This window comes from Vitis vinifera, chromosome 11 (assembly GCF_030704535.1).
Source record: "Vitis vinifera cultivar Pinot Noir 40024 chromosome 11, ASM3070453v1".
In the NCBI taxonomy this organism is placed as follows: Eukaryota; Viridiplantae; Streptophyta; class Magnoliopsida; order Vitales; family Vitaceae; genus Vitis; species Vitis vinifera.
This window is the reverse complement of record NC_081815.1, coordinates 10,161,160-10,182,714: the sequence shown is the minus strand read 5'-3', so window position 1 is coordinate 10,182,714 and position 21,555 is coordinate 10,161,160. Positions and strand designations below refer to the sequence as shown.

Below are 21,555 nucleotides of genomic sequence, written 5' to 3'. Positions count from 1 at the left end.
ATGGTAGAGGTAGTCTTGAAAGGTTGATAGTTTTCACCTTGTTAGACTACAGACACCAGTTCATGAGGAGACTAAACACAATGGATAGTAGGTCATGGACCTGAGCACTTGATGTCTCGTTATTATTTACATAGGATATTGAAGTTTAATTTATTCTCTATAGTGGGATGTTGAATCAACTTTATAATTAGATTTTGAGGGAGCTAGTATTCCTATAGGTTCCAATGGTCCCCACTTTGAGCTCATATACCTTGTTGATATGGGTTATGAGGGTCGGATTGGCTCTAGGTTCACTTTTGTGCATAGGGGCATTTTGGTAATTATGCAAGGTTGCATAAGGGTAAGTGAACAAGGTCTTTGGATTTGACTAATTGATCCATTAGTAAACCCAATTGGGTTAATTAATCAATTAGAACCCATTTTGGGCTAAATTAAGTGACCTAAGCCCATGTGAGCTCAAGTCACTTAAGCCCATTTAGGAACCCTATAAATACCTCCTGGGGGTTAGGGTTTTCATAGTTTTTGTCTTCCACCATCTAGAGAGATTGAGAACCATAGCATCTACCCTCTTTTCCTTCTCATCGAAAGTGTACCAAGATTAAGGTTTGAGTCATCGAGCAAAAGACTTCGGGTTTACGAAACTTCTACGATTTTGATCTTTGTCTTCACCATGTGGATTTGATTTGGAAACATCTGAATATGAGGTATCGTTTTTGTTAGCACATTTTGAATCTTTTTAAAGGATAAAAATGTTATTTTTCCGTTGTACATAGGATTTAGAAAGAGCCTAGGATAGTTATGCATGTTCCTAACCTAATTTGGACTTGGGAAACGAAGATATTCGGGTTTTTCCCTTCAAAATTATTCCAAAATACCCTTACATGCGTTTTGATCTTAAAGTAACACTATTCTAAAATACCCTTACATGTGTTTTAGTCTTAAAGTAACATGGTTTTGCCTTTTAAAGTAACACTATTTTGAGCTTAAAGTACCTTTGTTGGTTGAACGATGCACCATATTCACATGACTTGGATTGATATATAAGGGCATTTGAGGGTAACATAAGGTAAGACACTATGAATTATTTTCCCCAAAATGTAATCTCCCTATGAATTATTTTCCCCAAAATGTAATCTCCATGAAAATGCACTTTTTTAGGTTTTCTTTTCACCTATATTTTATCAATAGGAGATGTTTACATGATTCCTCAAAGGAAAATTGGGGATGATGCACCGAAATACTAATTATTTTGGCATGTGGCAAACTAAATACATACCTGGCAAACTACCGATCTTCCAAGAAAGTTGTAGGCAAAAAAGAGAATAATAAGGGAAAATACTGAAATTCATTTAAAATCATAGGAGAATTGTGCTTTCAGGCCAATTGGGCTTGATAATTGATATAAGGTCCTCCAATCACCCATAATTGATTACAAGGATATGAGATAGTAATGGACAAAAATACCGTTTTGACTCATTTTTATCTTTATTCCACCACTATTCACATGCCACTACCAACAACTTCTCCTTTATTTAACCATTTTTTGGATTTTTTTAAAACTTTTTTATTAATAATTGAAAATTCAACAATATTTTCTATTTTAAAATTATAAAATAAACAAAAATTAGATTAATGATTCAAAAAGGAAAACACTTTCCAAACAAACTATTAATTTAAATGAATAAAAATTACCTTTTTCATATTAGAAGTAAATAATTTAATGATTAAAACACTATTTAAAATAAATGTATTCAATGTTTTCTTTTCTTTTATACTAAAAAGTATTTTAAAGTTTTTTTCTTAAGGGTTGAATGATATATTTACTTATTTTAGATGAAAATGGGTAGTTAAAAATTATGTAGATTATGTTTGAGTTTGACCCAACCCATTCACATAACAATACATCTACATGATGCGTCTTAAAGTAGGGGCATTTGTAAACATGAAAATTTTAGTGGATTAAATTACCACTAATTTAGTCTTCAAAATTGATAAATAAATGGATAAGTGAATAAATAAAAATAGATATCTTCTTATAGATAACTTTCCTAAAAAAAAAAAAAAACTAATCTCCAACTACAAAAAGGATAATAATAATAATAATAATAATAATAATAATAAATATTATTATTATTACTATCTAGTGGGTAAAACCTCTGGAGAAGAAAAGTACTAAAATCAAGGAACTAAATCGTTTGAATTAAGCAACTAAAATTTGGGAATTCGAAATTCAAATTCCCTGCTTGCACCTATTGATAGAGGTGACTTATTTTCAAAGGGGATGAAAAATTCAAAAATCAAAAAAATCCATAAAGGAAAATCCTAAAGAGAAAATCCATAGGCAACTTCTAATGGGAAAAGAGGTTTCATAACAAAAAAAAAAAAAAAAAAATTTCATCAAATCACCCAACAAAATTAGGTAAATAGCAAAAAGACTACACAAGTGCCATTCACTATTCAACAAGTTCACGATTGATCTTCGAAATCAAGAAAACGTCATCGTCATTCTTCAAGTTGCGGTCAAAGCGAAAGAATCAGAGGGAAAATATTCTTTTGGAAAGAATATTATTTTTTGAGATTGTACCCTACAATATTTTTATTTTAATAAATATTTTGTTTGACTTATTATTATTATTATTATTATTATTATTATTATTATTATTATTATTATTATTATTATTATTATTTTGCTTACATCGCAGGACCATTCGTGAAATTTGTGCGTACAAATTTCTGGCACGCCGATGGAACCTCTTTGCCTTTCATATATTTCGTTAGAAAATTGATTACTACTATGTCAATGACATCCAAAAGAATTCAAGTTGTGCATGCCAACAAGAGTAGTGATAAGATTGTCATTGCGCAATCAACACACAACACTGCTATGGGCCCCATGACTCATAGCAAAGTGAAATGAACATCTTCACCTTCAATAAAACAAACATGTGATTTTACTTGTTTGTTAAAACCAGTAAGGACACATGATGAGCACCAACCATGCAACACTTTGGCTTTTTTGGGGACCAAGAGCCATATTCCTCATAGCAAGAGAAAACTCCCTTTAGCACTAAAGGACTTTAAGGATAAGCGTCTTTGCTCTATTACCAATACCAATTCTAGCATCGGCTCATACTCTGGATTTCCAACTAGAACATTAAAGAAGGAAAATTACTCTACTCATTCTAACTCTTTTACTTATCCCTTCTCAATGGCTATGCCGATAATGGCGACCGACACTACATCTATAGAGGAACAATTAGTAGAGATGGCTTGCTCCATCGCCAAATTCACCAAGACAGTCGAAGAGAAAGATTCGCAGATAACCTCCCTCATAAATAAGGTTGAGGCACAAGTACAAAATACGGGTGAGTTGAGTCAAGTCAAGGACTCAACCATCTTCCGAATGTTGCATCTCATCTCGATGATGCACCATATGCGTTTAGGATTGTGCAAGTAAGGGTACAAATGATGGAATCTACCTCAGTGACGTCATTATCTATTCAACAATTTCAAGACACGATAACTCACATCATTAGAGAGCAGTATGGTGGACCTTCACGGACTACGCTCATGTACTTTAAACCTTACACTAAGAGGATTGATAATCTACGTATGTCTATGGGTTATCAACCTCTAAAATTTCAATCATTCAGCGAGAAGGGAAATCCAAAACAACATGTCGCCCATTTTGTCGAAACTTGTAACAATGTAGGTACAGATGGTGACTTGTTAGTCAAACAATTTGTTCGTTCTCTTCGAGTGAATGCTTTCGATTGATACATAGACTTTGCACCTAAGTGTATCGATAGTTGGGACCAAATGGAACGCGAATTTCTTAATCATTTCTATAGTACATGACGAATTGTAAGTATGATAGAGCTTACTAATACTAAGCAATGGAAAGACGAGTCGATCATACACTACATCAATTGTTGGCGTTCCTTAAGCCTAGACTGCAAAGATAGATTATCTGAGGTGTCAATTGTGGAGATGTGCATACAATGAATGCATTGAGGTATTTTTTACATCCTCCAAGGGTTACGACCTCTACTAAAGCACATGACATAGAACTAAGCATAGCCAATCATGGTACTAAGAAGGACATTATCGTTGAACGACAAAAAAATAGACACGATGGGAAAACAAGTGATAAGACCTCAATAAAACCCATCAAAGAGTCAATGATGGTAAATACAACTCCTATCAAAATCTTAGCAAGAGATAAAAAGAAGAAAGTAAAAAGGGTTGGACTAACTCAGGAAAATGATAAGCATCGGTTCACCTTGAAGGAATTGGAGAAGAAGAAGTATCATTTTCTTAACTCTGATGTGCCTAACATGTTGGAAGATATGTCTAGAAAAAGGTTATTGAGCTACCTAAGTGCAAGCGTCTAGAAGAAATGAGTTGTGTTAATGACCTAAACTATTGTCATTACCATCGAATCGTTAGTCACCTGTGGAGAAATGTTTCATCTTAAAAAATATCATAATGAAACTTGTAAAGCAAAGAAGAATTCATCTAGATCTAGATGAAGTGGTAAAGTCAAATCATGTTATAGTCACATTTGGGTCCTTCGATCCTGTTCCATTACACTTTCCACCTAAGACACTAGAGACATGCATTGGTACTATCCAATGTGAGTTATCTAAGTCAAAGCAAACACAAGTGTCACGCTAAGACACCCTTTTTCACATTTGCTTTGATAATGAATCAATGTTGTATAGCGAAGAAGGTCTAACATTGGTGGCACGAAGAAGACTTTGCAAAAAGCAAGAATCTCATCCAAACCTAAATCTTCCTAGGAATGAACAACATAAGCAAAATATTCATCGACATGAGAAGAAGTAAGAAGAAAATAAACTCAAAAGAAAACAAGCAATTGTACATGTTGATGACCTCTTAGTACAAAAGCTTATCACCCTTACCACCTTAGGAGAATACTTCTCTCCAAAGTTCTTCAATAGATGGATCATAACATCAACTCATATGGTCTTTTTTCATGAGACTTCAATTGAAGATAGGCTAAGTGAAGATGAAGAAAGTGTTTTTGGTGTAGAGTTGAGCAAAACCAAAGAAGAGGATAAGGTAGTAGCAAGCCCATAGTGCTTACCCATGTTCTTCAGTATCCATGAAATGCTACAACTTCTTGAGGAAACACGAATTGCATTGATCTAGGCACTTAAGAATCCATCACTTTATGCCACAAAAATAAAGGAAACAAGACTATTTGAAGACAAAAGTCACAATTTGGTGACATGTTGTGTAGCTATCACCTTCACCAATGATGACATAAAGACCGTGACATCAAATTTTACCATAATTGTTCTCAAACCTCGACACTCCAATGATTCTCCTTAAAGTATGAGCCTAAACTGCATATTGCGCCTATCCTATAAGAGCTTAAATTGTAGTAACAAAAAAAAAAAAAATCTTTTTTGACAAACTTCTTAAAAGGAGGAACAAACTCTTTGTATTACAAAAGTCAAATTTAGAAATTCTAAACTAAAATCTTCAACTTTTCTAAATACAAATGTTATTTTATTTTAGCATGAAGTGTTCTCAAAAGGGAGATGCAACCCAGAAGCTAAATCCAAAAATAAAGTTTCAAAAGTCAAGATCAAACTCCAAACATTCTTCAACAAGCTTGTGGAAGAGTATCAAACACAAACAAAAGTGTCATTCATCCACCTTTAAAACTAAAGAAAACAAGATTGGGTTTTTCAAAACACTTGAGGAAATTATTGATAAGTTTACTTGAGATCAAGTCATTATTGACCTTTGATTAAACTTTGCTTCAAGAACATGTGTTTACGATCACTGGATTAAAATCAAGTCCAAGCTCAACACATTCTTCAACAAGCCTATGAAAGAATATTAAACATAATACAAAAGTGTCATTCATCTACCTTAAGGGTCGAAAAAAAAAAATGAAGACGAATTCAAAGGACCTTCTTTTGTTCTCCAAAGTGCTTAAAAAGGTCTTTACAAGTTTGGTTGAAAATAAGTCATTTTTGACCCTCAATTAAACTTTGTTCCAAAGACATGAATTTATCACCCTTTGAAAAAACTCAAGATAAGTGGCATTCCTGGCTCGTATGAGCTTAAACTATGTACGACGCATAAAAAAAAAAAAGTTAGCTAAGTTGAAAACCTGAAAAATGCGACTTAGGCAAACGTTAGAGCGTAAAAATAAAATTAAAAAAAAAAAGTTCGCTAAGTTGAAAACCTGAAAAGATGACTTAGGCAAAAGTTAGGACATATGCTCACAAGATTAATTTTTTTATTTTTTTTAGTTTTGAAAAAAGTTAGTGTAAAAAAAATGGAACTATGTTTGACTTGATCCCCTCTCTTTGAAGGGTACATAGGCAACTCGGGGAAACTACCTAGGTTCAATCGCTACCAAAAAAAAAAATCTCATTTTTATTAATAAATAAATCTAACTAACAAATGCTAGACTTTGTTACATCTTGATAAAAAAAAAATGAATGAAGAAAAAGAATGAGAGCTAAAACTAAGCAAAAAGGTGCAACAGTCACATCCACACCAAACATTCAAGTTTTTCATGTTGAGTCCTTAAGGCTTCTTAAAGTGTCTCTAAGGTCTTGACATCGACATCAGTAAACACAGGGGTTTGGGCAATAATGACATGTTCTTTCCTCAAATGAGAAATATCATTATGTTTATTGGTTGTATTTTCCTTGATCTCCAAGATTAAGTTATGAAGGTGCTCTTTTTGTATACCTAATTGCTTTAATTTCTTATTAAGTGCTTCATGTTTAACATCGAGAGTAGCTAAGTCAACCTTTAATGATTGATGACAGTTCACTTGTACACCCTTACAGTTTAGAGCATCTACAATCTAAGACACAATAATAATTAAACGTTCGCTTTGTACTTTCGAAGATATCTTCATAGAATAGGGGTGTCGCACTACATCGAGGTGATTTACACTTACCATGTACTTCTCAATCTAAGACTTTAATGATGAAGGGTCCACTTTAGTCTTCATGATAGCATTGAAAATCTCATCAATTTTTCTTCTCAATAATAGGAGACAGCATTGGAAGTTTTGATAATCATTTCCTTAATGTTTTTTCCTATCATAAGTGCTTCTTGGCGTTAGGCATTAAGGATGGTTTATTCGACGTCAAATATGTGAGTGGAAGTAGACAGAGCCACAACAGTAGGGTATGAAGATTGTTGCTCAGCAGGTAAACCTGCAACTGCTAAAAGTGTTAATTCATCATATGTTGTATTACCAATTTTGGTTTCTTGACCTTGAGATTCAATCAGAACATCACTTAAGATGTTAGTAATACCTCCATTACACAAATGAGAATGAGACAAAGGTAATAAGATGATAGAGTGAAACTCTTGTTGTATAGTCGAGGTAAAGGGCGTTGACTCCTTAATAGCAACAACATTTTCAAATCAATCCTTAGGAGATGACTTATCCTCTTCATCGGAAAATTGGTCGTCACTCTCCACCTAAGGCAAATACTTATTTTTGTAAATATTAATGCAAAAAAAAAAAAAAAACTCTTCACCCTTAAGTTCCATAGGTTGAGAAAAAGTTAGAATGTCAGCAAAGGTGACATCTACATCAAGAAGATGAGAGTTAGTCTCATCATAGTACATAAGATTGGGTCTAATATTTCAGCGTTTGCAATGACATTCACTTGTATCATCAGAGTCTTCATTTAATACATGAAGAACCTATGTATTGTTATGTTGCTTAAAAGTCTTGTGATAGTGACCATTACCACCATTGAAAATAGTTTATTCATGCTCCAAGTGTGTGGAGGTATTAGTTTGATGACCACCCATTGAGTGCTTAGAAGAAGCTATTAAATCTTTAGGTAAACCATCAAAATCCTTCTCAACATTTTCCCCAACATTCTTCTTAATAGAAACACTTGAGTTGACCTTGCGCATTCTACTCTCTAAAGACTTAGAAGGTATTTGTCGAGAAGAATCAGGAAGGGACTCTATACAAGTAATAGTAAGAATTTCCTTACCAGGATTACGCACTCTAATCCACTAATCTACATAAGCCTTGGTGACAGAAAACTCATCAAGACTATGATAATTTGGTATAGTAACTTTGGAGTAGGTACCAAGCCTAGTGCATGACTCCCAATGTTGATACACCGCCTCTAAAGTTCCAATGAGAAAAATCTCTGGCAAAACCCCTGAAAGGTCTTGAGGATGCCCAAAACTATCTAGAAAACCGGTGAGGATAATATGGTTGGATTACCCAATGGTTACCTTGTCGCAAAGATAAATAACTATAATGAAGACTTATGAGATAAGAAGCTTTGGTAGCACTAATAGATTCATTATCAGTCCAATACACACGCTCTTTGTGTTGCAATGCCAAGTGGTCCAACTTTACACCTTTACAAGACATTATCAATGCTTAAGCTTGTGAATCTTCGAAACACTTAGCAAAAAACTGGTTGGCGTGATAAGTAATCTGTGGGGGATGGTTCAAAGAAGGAGAAATGAAATGGGTATTGAAATATTCACACAACCATCTGTATAAATAATGAATAAGGAAGATAGATGCATTAGTCTTAGGCTTTGAAGAACAAGCGATTTCATTTAAGCCATTGTAAATGTTTGTTAAGACTGGAACAACAAAGTTGAATGTCTCACCTTGAGCCATTGTGCTAGCTATCTTGAAGACTACAAGACAAATCAAATTGACACCCCTCAATGAAGAACAAACTTGCATAACCAGCATGCCAAAAAAACGGCTAAGTAAGTTTCCTTAACATCTGCCTCAACCACTCTAAGGTCATAACTTCTATTTCCGATAGAGTATGAGATTTAATAGGATCAATATCCTTGAAGGGGTTATGAGTCTTCTTAGGCCCCTACACCTTATTCCTTGTACTATTCTTTAGGGGTTTTGCATACTTCATGAAGCCTTTGTACAAAATGACACTCAAGAGGCTAACTTGACTGAAGACTTCTCCTTCATCTCAGAGCAAATTCAATGATATGCAAAAAATAAGTTTCGACAACTTGGTGGGAGTGAGGACTTCGTTGCATCATTAGATAGCTCTTTCACACTCGGTAACATCTTATCATAAAAAGATCCAATGATAAATAGTCTAGCAATACGATACAAGTTCTAAAGAGAGATGAAAACCTCTCCAATGAAAGTATGCAAGGTGTTAATGGTAGGGCACCAACGTTCGTAAAAGACCCTAATCACAAAGACATGGCGATCATAGCTGAATAAGAATGCAAAAATAGCTTCATAAAGCTTGCATCCTTTAAGAAATGATCCATACTGACCCATTACATCCTCTACCCATTTCTAATATCATTCGGTAATAAAAATTAAAAAAATTAAAAATAAAATAGAAACAAAAATAAAATTCCCTAAGTACCATGAAGGAGCTTCCCCATTTGTCTTCTCTATCACGAACACGAGAACCCAACAAACCAAATTCATCATGAACTTCAATAGTAGTCGGGTGAGAGGAATTCAACAATAGAACATCATAAACAAGTTTCAACTTACTGAGTTTTGAATTCCTGATACTTGTAAGTTTGTAAGATGCAACTTGGGGCTAAGAAGGAATATGTAATGGATCCTTTGTCACTAACACTGACAAAGATTAAAGGTCAGTAAGTGACTTATGCACTGACAAGGTAGTTCCCTCCTCAAAATCTTCACTATCATCCTCAAGAATTGTTACAATCTTCTTCCTGAAACATTTGAAGAACGTCATTCTACAAAAAAAAAAAAAAAAAAAAATGAAGGTAAAGAAAAAATGAACAAAATGAGTCTAAATTTTTAAACACCACTATACATTTAAGTCAAACCAATTCATATGAGTGAAGATCTTAACACTTAAGTTGTATCAAGTGCTGAAAGTACAACATTGCGTAGCATTAGGGTCATAACTTGCTTGCATAGATGTCAAATATTATTATGATTTTAATTAAATATTAAAACTTGAACACCACTATGCATTCAAGTCAAACCAATTTGCATGGGTGAAGACTTTAGCACATAAGTGCCTAAAATACAACACCACTTGATGTTAGGGCTACGACTTGATTATATGAGGGTCCGATATTACATATTCATATTTTTTTTGGATATTTAATTTTATTAAAAATTCCCCCTTAAGTATTAAGGTAATTTAAAAGCAAAAAAATTTAATTACCTGAAATCAAATTTGTCTCCGTGAATGGTGAAGGTCGACGTGTGTTTGAGAAAGGTGAGTTTGTTTCCTTCCTTAAAAAAAAAAAAAGGTTAGCAAAATTGAATAAAGAAATCACATGTTAGCATGTATATATGGAAACTGGAAAGTGGATTCATGTGTCAACTATATATATGATTTTAAGGCTCCATGCAATTTCAACTGCACTTGATTGTTGCAATTTGAGCCCATGCCACTACAACTCCACACGACTGCTATTCCACGTACTCCCATGGTATCATGTTCCACTCTCTGTTCCTATATATATAAAATCAAGGATCCACAAACCATATGCTACACCCACTTTTGTTCGATAAAATCCGGTGTTCAATAAAATCCTTAAGGAGGGCACGCATCCTAAGTCACCACATGGGATTCAACATTGTAGCACACTCCACATTATACACCCCATGGTATTTTCTTCACAATTAAAAAAAAAAGGTGAAGGAAAACTTACAAAGTTGAAGATGGTTGAAAAATTGAAAGGATTTCTAGTTGTGAATTCAAGTCGAGTTTCTTAAAATTGGGACCCAAAAATTAAAAGAATTTTCTAAAAGAATTCAAGTGGGCTTTCTCAAATTGATTGAAGAATGTTCGAAGATTGAAAGAATTCTTTGAAAAAATTAAAGTTGGGTTTCTCAACTATTGTTCCCTTTATATATATATATAAATGTATATAAGGATGACAAATTGGAAGAGGATTCAAAGTATAAAGCAAGAAGGAAAACGAACTGGAAGATGATTCAAAGTATAAAGCAAGAGGGAAAACGAAGTAAAGTTTGGAAAAAAAAAGGGAAAGAAATGTTTTGAAAAATAGGAAACTTCCTACTAAAATATTTCTTTGAAAAAAAAATTTTAACTTCAAGACCTAGCCTATCCACATGACAATACATGTACGCGATGCATTTTGAAGTGGGGGCATTTGTAGACATAAAAATTTTAGTGGATTAGATTGCCACTAAATTGGTCTTCAAAATTGATAAATAAATGGATAAGTGAATAAATAAAAATAGATATCCTCTTATGATAACTTTCCTAAAAAAAAAGGAAACTAATCTCCAACTACAAAAAGAATAATAATAATAATAAATTATTTATTATTATTATTATTATTCTTTTTGGTAAAACCTCCGAAGAAGAAAAGTTGCTAAAATCAAGGAACTAAATTCCTTGAATTAAGCAATTAAAATTCAGAAATTTGAAATTCAAATTCTCTGCTTTCACCTATAAATAGAGGTGACTTTTTTCAAAAGGGAGGAGAAATTCAAAAATCAGAAAAATCCAAAAAGGAAAATCCTAAGGAGAAAATCCAGAGACAACTTTTAAAGGGAAAAGATGTTTCACAACAAAACAACAAAAGAAAAAGTTTCATCAAATCTCACTACAAGTTCAACAAAAGAACTATACAAGTGTTCTTCGTTATTTAGCAAGTTTATTCGGGAAAAAATCACTTGTGACCCTCGATTGATCTTCAAAATCAAGAAAATGACATCGTCTTTCTTCAAGTTGTGGTCAAAGCGAAAGAATTAGAGGAAAAATATTCTTTTGGAATGAATATTATTTTTTGAGATTGTACCCCACAATATTTTTATTTTAATAAATATTTTGTTTGCATTATTTTTTTTGCTATTGTTTTGCTTACTTCATAGGACTATTCGTGAAATTTGTGTGTATAGAAATATATATTTTTTTACTATTTTGCTCTTATAAACATAATTTCACTTTTATAAGTAAAGATTAAAAAATAATATTTAAATGAAATTAAAAATAAACAAAAAATATTTTTGTAACATTTTTATTTTTTTAAATCATTAATTTAAATTATGAAATTAATTTTAAATTAAAAATATTTGTTGTAATTATAGTTTTGAAGATTTCATGATTTTTATCTTAGTACTTTTAAAAAATTGATTTAATAAGAAAATATTTATTTTAATAGTTTAAAATATTTAAATCTTTATTTTAAAATATTTAGGATTAGTGTGGGGAGCAATTAGGTAATTTTGGAATGGATAAATTTTGCATGTGAGTGTTTACATTATTTTCCAAATAATATGAGAAATAATAAACATAATGTGTCTGAGAAAACAAAGACTATGCTTAAATAAGAAAAACACCCAAAATTGGGGGGGGGGGGGGAGGGGGGGGGGGGGGGTTGAATTGGGTATTTAAAATCTTTTCAATCACAACAAATTCAAATGAAATATGAGAAATAACCGAGTGAGGGTTCCACTAACTTGAAGTTTCAACCAAACTTCCAATCTTCTTACACTTGGATTCCGGTTCCAATAGGCTCTTACACAATCTCTTCAATATTCGAACCTCTTAAAGGCTTTAACACTCAGATTTTTACAAGAAAGAATCCCTTAACCTAGCTTAAGGATAGCTCAAATACAAGACAAAGCTAGGATGACACACAAGAGTGCATTAAAGGATATGCAAGTGATGATTTAATGCACTATGAAAGAAATGAAAGCTTTTTAATCAAGAACAGGTAGGTAGACTATTGAATGCAAGTGTTCTCTTATCAATAAATGAAGTGGAGCTCTCAATTTATAGGTTTCTAAGCTCGGGAGTAAAAAACAGCAAAAGGTAACCTTGTTCGATTGAGCTAGGAGTCGACCGGTTCACTAGCCGTTGGAGCATTTAATGCTTGACAGGTTACCGTTGCCTTGACCGGGAAAAGAAGGCCACTGGGAGAGAGAGAGAAAGTTTTTGGCATCCCTTGACCGGTCGACCAGTTCCTCAACTAGTTGAGTCAGTTGGCCATAGTCTCCACTGGTTGAGTTTTTTGGCCCCAAAAACCTATTTTTTTAATTCATTTCTTTTCTAACACTTAAGCAAGGTCTTTAGGTGAATTATTAAGCCAATTATAAAACATTTTGCCTATGGTACATTAGTTAAAAAATCGAGTTTTAATGAAATCGAAGTTTTAAAGAATAAACCGAGTTTTCTAAGTTGCATGAAACATGTGAAAATCCTAAGTGCACTCATGCATTCATCTTACATTAGTTTCCTATGATCACAAGTCTTCCAAGCATCTCGATCTTGTATCCATTTGGTCATTTGATGAATTTTCAAGTTTATGTCTGAGATTCTTAATCATTAAACTAATTAGTCACTTAACCATGATTTGTTATCATTAAAACCCGATTAGGAGAACCCTTGGGCTAACAATGTCTAATTTGCAAGTTAGAAAAAAAAAAGAATAATAATTTTTATGAGGTATTAAAAATATTTAATATATATGAAAAATAATGTACAACATATTTATTATTTTGTAAGTAAGAATTTTTTTTCTAAGGTATTTAACAAATATTTATTACATATTTTATAAGTTTGAAAAAAAAATTGATGATGTCTAATTTGCAAGTTAGAACAAACAAATAATACTAATATTTTAGGAGGTGTTTAAAACTTTTTAATATATATGATAAATAACATAAATTTGAAATAAAAAATAATATTTATTATATATTATGTAAGTTTGAAAAAAGAATAATATCTGATGATGTATCTAAAAGTTATTAACTTTAAAAATGTATTTGATAATAATAATTTTTAATCATTTATCACTCATATTCAATTTTTTTTTTTTTGGAGAAAAATGATTAAGAAATTATTTAATTTGGTCCACTAATAAATAAGTGAAAGAGTGAAAAAGTGAGAGAGAAAGAAAAAGAGGTGATGGATTAGTTTTTTTATTTAATAGTGAAGGATACTTTTCTTCTAACCAAGGATGAAAATATCGGTAATCACAGATATATCGGTACTTCGATTTTACGGATATATCGGATATATCGGAGATATATTGGGATATATCGGAGATATATCGGCGGATATTTTGGAAAAAAATATTGGTGCTTAAAATTGTTAAAAACTCATGAAAATGTAAAGAAAACCTCATAATAATATAATTAGAAGTATAATAGACATTTTAAAGTTATTTTATTGAAAATTTTGATATATATATATAACATGATTTATCATATTTGATAATAATATTGTATGCATCGATAAAAATATGAATTTTATAAGTGTACATTTATTATTAAATTACATATAATATTATGATATTTGATTACAATATGTCTAATTTTAAAATATATATTAATATTAAAATATGATCCATTTAATTCAATTGTATTAAACAATATAAAATAAATTATAATATATATATATATATAATTTTTTAATATTTAATTAATTATTAATGATATTAAAAACATTATGAAGAAAATTATATAATTTTTATATTTTTGGTAATTAATTAAAAGAAAATTTTGCTTTTAATTATAAAATAATTATAATTAATTTGCTCTTTAAAATATTCATTTAACATTTTCTTTATATAAGGACTTTAAGTATATATATGTTTAATGCACTTTATATCATAAGGGCGAGTTAGCCCAGTTGGCAAGAAGGCTGAACCCCAAACCTTTTGGTTTGGGGTTCAAATCCCCTCGGAAGCAAAAGCAAATTGTTTGGGAGGTGCACTGTAGCGGGGACACTGTAGCACATTGACTTTCACTGTAGCGCGTTGACTCCGTTGACCCCGCGTTGACCAGGCGATATATCGAGAAAAATCGCCGATTTCTCGCCAAAATCGCCGATATATCGCGATAAATCGCCGATTTCTCGAGATTTATCCCGAAAAATCATCTGGCCGATATTTCTGCAAGAAAAATCGTGTCGATCCCCATCGACACACGATATTTCGGCGATATATCGCCGAAAATCGGCGACATTTTCCTCCCTGCTTCTAACGACAATATCTTTTCTCTCAATTTCTATTTTTTTTTAGTTAAAATACGGATAACAGGGCCATGGGCTAATCAGGCCAATTACCCTCAAAACACAATTCTCCTACGCGGCTGGCTCCTTCGTTGCCTCCTTGTCCGGATGATTTCCAATAAAACCCTGATAACTAACGTCACCTCCCTCCATTTTCCAAATCCCGAAATATCAAATAATAACAAAAACCAAAACCCTAAATAATCCACCCGCCCAATGCAGAGCTGAATATCATGTCAAGGCTTTTCTCTTCCTTGCAAAGGAGGACCTTTTCTCCTTCTCAACTTCGATCAGGTCTTGTTCGATTTTCATTTCTTTCTGTCTCTCTATCTATATTGTAAATATTTTTTCAACTCGGAACAGCAGAATTGTTGCATAGTTGATTTTCATTTTTGAATCCAGGGGTTGGAGGCAGCTCACGAGCCTACAATGTGATCACGCCATCCGAGCAAGCCTCTGTTCTCCAGGATGAGATAGCCAAGATTCGTCGTGATTTCCTTGCTGCTAAAGAGAATTTTGTCCAGATTCCTGATGCTCTCAAGGGAATTCCCAAGATGAATCCACGAGGTTTTTGTTTATTTCTTTTTCTTTTGTTTGAGACTGATTTAATTATCCTCTTGAGTTATGCTATCCGCAATCTTGGTTATTGACGGATGCTGAAATTAGGTGTATATGTCAATAAGAACCTGAGGATGGACGATATACAAGTTTGTGGATTTGATTATGACTATACTTTGGCGCATTATTCGGCTAATCTACAGACCTTGATATATGATCTTGCCAAAGAGCATATGGTCAATGAGGTTAGTTTTTTTTCTACTGATTTCTATTTTTCTTTATTATTTTTTTTTTATAGGTTGAATATCTTTATCTTTATATTTCCCTTTTTTTTCTTTTGGTGGCTCTTGCAGCTTCGATATCCTCAATGTTGCTTGGAATTTAAATACGATCCTACCTTTCCCATAAGAGGTCTATACTATGACAAGTTAAAAGGGTGTCTTTTGAAGTTAGATTTCTTTGGGTCAATTGAACCTGACGGATGTTACTTTGGACGTCGTAAGGTACTGGGTATTATTATTTTGTTTATATGAATGTTTTATGCTTTGACAGAAAATGATCCTTGAAATGGCATATGTTTGGAAATTGGTGTTTGTTTACTATGCCTTTGAACTTGATAATGGTTATGAAGACTGCCCACTGTAATCACCACATACCTGCTTTGGTTAATATCTGAATTCTTGGTACTTATGGAAAAGCAATTCAGAATTTGGTTGACAACTGTGTAGAGGGTGAAACAGAGTGAACAATTTAGGAGGGTAAACCTATGACTTTACTCATGATCAACTTGGGAGATGGGATTATACATATGTTTGTGTGCAAGTGCATGTATGTGTATGCCTGGATGTTGTTTACTTATTAGTATTATTATTATTATTACACTTAGGTGTCATTTGGATATACTTTCTATTTTTAAAGAGAAAAAAATTGTAATAACAATAACATAAAATGGAAGAACTTTTTGGGACATAACTCAAAAAGATAATGGGTTTTAAGTTTAAAAACAAAAGATAAATCCATACTTTTGATATAAGGGTTCTTACATTTTATATATAATTTACTACTATTTTTTTATGTTGTTTTTGCAAATAAAAAATTAGTGAGTGTATTCAAACGAACACTTAATTATTTATATTTATTTTTATCTTTCAGCTAAATTGAATAGCTGTCTTAACAATTGCTATGGACTAAGCACTCTGTCCTTAGAATGTGAAATGGAACTAAATGATTGAAAAGTCTAAACATAGTGTTGCATATTGGGAAGCTGCACCATGGACTTAAAAAACTAAATAGCTTAGATAGAGTTCCAATGTAATCATCCAATTGATGGAGCAAAGTGATACTAAGGTTAGCTTAGGACTATTGATCCCTACTTTGGATCCCTTTTAGCTAGACAATTGGTTTTGGGTGTTTTAATGGCAACAATGAGGTTTTTATGTAAAAATAAATTGTCCAAATGGCTTGGAACTTTTGTCACATTAATCAATTGGATTTTTTTTTTTTTTGATAAATAAGCAAGCAATAGATTAAGAAACGAAAAAAAGCCACAAGGCATATAGGGAGTATACACAGTAGCCTAAACCAAAAGACACAAAAACAAACAACCTTACCAGCCCTTCAGTGGATGCTAGCCACTCTAAAAAGCCTAAGAGAGACAAGGACTCCTCACCAATGTACACCCGAGCCCAACTCCAAAGATTACATTAATCAATTGGATTTTTGTGATCAATCAATTATTATGATGAAATTTTTTGTTTATATAGAAACATTTATTTCAAGATTGTATTATTTATTTATTTACTAGTAAATTGAGCTTTCTAGTATGGTTTCTTCTTGTTGAAGTGCAACCAAATTTTCCTAAAAGCTTAAGCTTGTAGGATTTGGGTTCACAATATATATCAAACTCTCCAACAATCTTCCTTATGTGTAGCTTCTTTTTCTTTATGGCTTGCACGTGAGCTTAATAAATTGAGGAAATAAAATTATGGTGATGAGGTTTGAATGCATGACCTCCCACCAAATGAGGCTTTGATACCATGTTGTTATCATGAAGTCATCTTGTGGCCACTCATCAAAATTTTTAGATTCCTGGGAAGGAGGATCTTTCACAAGATGTTTTAGTTTTCCATTTGTCTCAATATACACCCTCATGACTTTAGACCATAATAAATAATTAGGTCCCTTTTGCTTTACTGAAGTAATTTGAATGCCAACACTATCTCTAGATTTATTATCACTACTAAATGCCATACTTGCACTTAAAAATAGGGACTATTTCATTTAATATGTGTAGAATGAAGTGAAAACTCTATTGAATTTGTTCTGAAAATCCAGCTGATTACAAAGGGTATCATTTGAGAAAAATGACAGCAGCTTGTCAGTTAATCTCCTTGATTCTAGTAGCTAACAAATGGGAAAAACAATCCTAATAAAGTAGGAAATAAAGGTTGGAAATATTATCATAAAAGATGGACATATTGTCCTAATCTCTCTCTTTAAACAAATAAAAACTTAATTAAAATAGGCTACAACCCATGATCTCCTCAATCATTCCCAGCTTGTTGATCAAAGCTTCAAAATTGGTTCTTGGAAGGGCCTTTGTAAGAATGTCCGTAGTCTGAAGGCTTGTAGGAGTGTAAAACATTTTAACTATTCCTTATTATTATTTTTTTTTTGATGAAGCGAGGTTAATTTCCACATGCTTAGTTTTGTCATGACGGACCGGGTTCTTTGCAATACTTATAGCTGCTTGATTGTTACAACATCTTCATTGACTTCTCGGTAGGAATTTTTAACTCTTCAAGCAATCTTTTTAGTCACATTCCTCCATAGCCTTGAATTCAACCTTGACATTGCTTCTTTCAACTACGGACTACTTTTTACTTCGCCATGTAACGAGATTCCCCCATACATAAATGCAATAACTAGAGGTAGATCATCTGTTAGTTATAGAACCAACCCAATTAGCATATGAAAAAATTCATTGTTCTTGTTTGTTCCCTTTTGAAAGTACAAACCCTTGCTTGGTGTCATTTTTGGGTACCTAAGGATCTAATACACAACATTAAGATGTTCATTTGTTAGGTTATTCATAAATTGACTCACCACACTAACTGAGAAACTAATGTTAGGCCTTATATGAGAAAGATATATGAGTTTCCCTATTAGTCTTTGATACCTTCCCTTGTCAACTGGAGAGCTTCCTTCTTTCATTCCCAATTTACAGGTTGAATCCATAGGAGTGTCAGTAGGCTTACATCCTAGCATTGCTATTTCCTTTAGAAGGTCCTATAGTTTTAAAAGGTGCGCTTTAGGTGCAAGGCGGCGCGACGTGGAGCTCCAGCGCCTCACCTTACTCAAGGTGCAACCCGTTGAAGAAAGCGTTGCTTAGGCGCGGAAGGTGTATGCCTTTGGCCAAACGCGAAGGTCCAGAAAGGCATGCTTCTCTATTTGTTCTTCTTCTCTTCTCTGCAGTCACAATCCACTTCTAGGCCTAATCTGGGTGTTTTTTATTTTTTTTAAAGTTTTTTATTTCACCAGGAATATACAACGTTTTGTTGGTGGAATAAAAGCAAAAGAAAATGCCCAAATTAGGGCTGGAAGTTGATCCTAAGATCGTGAGAAGAAGAAGAAGAAGCATTTTTTTTTTTTTTTAACAACCCAAAATGAGCTTTAAAGAAACACAAAAGACCCAAAATTAAGGCTCAATAGAGAGTAGAAATTGAGAAGAGGACAGAAAGAAGAACCAAGGAAGAAGAAGAGAAGAAGGAGAGAGGAAGACGAAGAGAGGTGCGTACCTAGTGGTTGGCATTGGTACAGTTTCGATCCGTCACTAAGTCTCTTTTGGGCATTTAAATTTTTATTTTTATATTTCTATTTATCTATTATGATAATGAAATTGTCAAAGAAAAGTTAAGGCTACTTATTTATCTAATTGTTTTTATTTTTTAAATTTTTACGTATTTTATATTTTTGTTTAATTAATTTATTTATCTATTATTTATTTATTATGATAATGAAATTGTGAAACACGGAAACTACTTATTTATATAATTATTATTTTCTTATATTTTTGGTGTATTTTTGTACTGTTAATTAATTAATTAATTAATTAATTATTTATTTATTTATTTATTTATTATAATAATGAAATTGTGAAAGACGAAAACTACTTATTTATCTAATTTTTATTTTTTCTCCCTTTTTGGTGTGACTTGGACTCTTTCGTGTATAGTGAAGGAAACTCTTCTTGGGTGGCATGGAGCGTTTGTGGGGAAAGCTTGTAAGAAGGCTTGGCAAATTGCTCCCTTGTGTATTTTTTGGTTAGTCTGGAAGGAAATGAATTTTTTAGCTTTTGGGAATGGGGAGCTTTCGCTTCAAAGATTGAAATATTCTTTTGTATGTAATCTTTGGTCTTGGGTCAGGGTTTCTTTAGTTTTGAGCCCTTCTTCTCTTGTAAGTTTTTTAAACTGGTTAGGCTCTAAGTAAGGGAAGTTTGTGTGTTGCTTTCCTTTCCCCTTAGGGGTGTGTCTTTGGGCTTGTTTGTATACTCCCTGTATACTTGGAAGGCACTGTTTTTGGTGCTTCCTCTTTTTGTTTAATATACTTCCATTTTATCTATAAAAAAAATAATCTAATTTTTATTTTTTATTTACTTATTGTTTATCTATTTATTTATGATGAATTGTCTATTTATTTATGATAATGAACTATCAATTTATTGTGGTTGTGAAATGAATACATATTATGATAAATGAAACAATCATGATGCTTAGTTTTTATGCTTAGAGCTATTTGTTTTATGTTTTTTGTTGATTAGATTGAAAATTTAGATAATATTTGATGATATATGCACTTAGAATAAATAAACAGTTATTAAATTTAATTGTATTATATAAAATTATATATGTAAAGTAAGGTGCGCCTCACTTCACCAAAGCCCGCGCCTTAAGTGCGCCTTGCGCCTTAGGCTGTAGGAGGACTTTGCGCCTTGGTGCTCCGTGAGCCTTTTAAAACTATGGAAGGTCCAGAGTGTACTTACGTTGAGAAACTGAAATGCCCTTCCTTGATTGAGGCCATATAATGACTTTTGGAGTTTACAGACTGTGTTGATGTTGCTTGTTGTTTCAAATCTTGGTGGAATTTCCACGTAGACTTCTTCCAAGTCATCATTGAGGAAAGCGTTTTTGACATCTAATTGGTGGAGAGGCTAATCTAAATTAGCTGCCAACAATAATAGCACTCGAACTATATTTAGTTTAGCCATTGGAGCAAATGTCTCTTGATAATTAATCTCATAGGTCTGAGTGTTTGTACCTGTCTACACTCCCATCGGTTTTATATTTGACATTAAAGATCCATTTACATCCCATAGGTTGTTTCCCTTCTAGTAAGTCTAAGAGTTCCCAAGTTTCATTCTTCTCAAGAGCTCAGATTGCATCTCTAACTGCTGCGCTCCATTCTGATTTTTTTAAGAGCTTCCTATATATTGTTTGGAATTTTTATATTGGAGAGATTAGTAACAAAGGCACGGTAACTTAAGGATAAATTTCCATAAGACACAAACATGGAAATCAGATGTTGAGTACATGATTTGACAACTTTCCTCCAAGCAATAGGAATATTAGGATCGTTACTAGGAGAATCATTAGAAAAGGATTCATGAACTGTATTACTTGAAAGGGAATCAAGATTGTTTGAACTCGGGTTGGACGCTTGGTTTTGCTTAAGGAGTGTATGATGCTCCATCTCCTCCTGGGTTTTTTGTTTCCTTGAATAAACACAACTTTTTATTATTTGCAAGTTGTGTGTTGGTTTGGGAATTAGTGTTGTGAATGGGTACATACCAGATATTTTGAGGAGAAATTGGTGCAGACAAGTTAATAGGATTAGACCAGACGATATCCTCATTTAATCAAAGCTGATATTCTTGTGTCATTGAGTTGTCCCCCTGAATATTGGTTTTGTGGTAGAAAGGTTG

At 32.7% G+C, this 21,555-nt stretch overlaps 1 protein-coding gene and 1 long non-coding RNA gene across 3 annotated transcripts in view; both read left to right on the top strand.

Annotated features, from left to right (window-relative positions):
- The first annotated feature begins 15,055 nt into the window (after nt 1–15,055).
- LOC100255302 (uncharacterized) overlaps nt 15,056–21,555 on the top strand; it is a 50,797-nt gene continuing 44,297 nt past the window's right edge. Inside the window, exons 1-4 of one of the 2 annotated variants that reach the window (XM_002272446.4) lie at nt 15,057–15,311; nt 15,420–15,584; nt 15,684–15,820; nt 15,929–16,078. In XM_002272446.4, coding sequence (XP_002272482.1) covers nt 15,251–15,311; nt 15,420–15,584; nt 15,684–15,820; nt 15,929–16,078 — 513 coding nt within the window. In that variant the 5' untranslated portion in view covers nt 15,057–15,250. Of the gene's footprint in view, nt 15,312–15,419; nt 15,585–15,683; nt 16,079–21,555 lie in introns of both variants that reach the window. The other variant, XM_019223186.2, reaches the window with a different exon arrangement.
- On the top strand, nt 16,090–20,207 carry LOC109123425 (uncharacterized). Its single transcript, XR_002031156.2, has 2 exons — nt 16,090–19,364; nt 19,810–20,207. It is a non-coding gene; the product is annotated as an uncharacterized LOC109123425 (long non-coding RNA).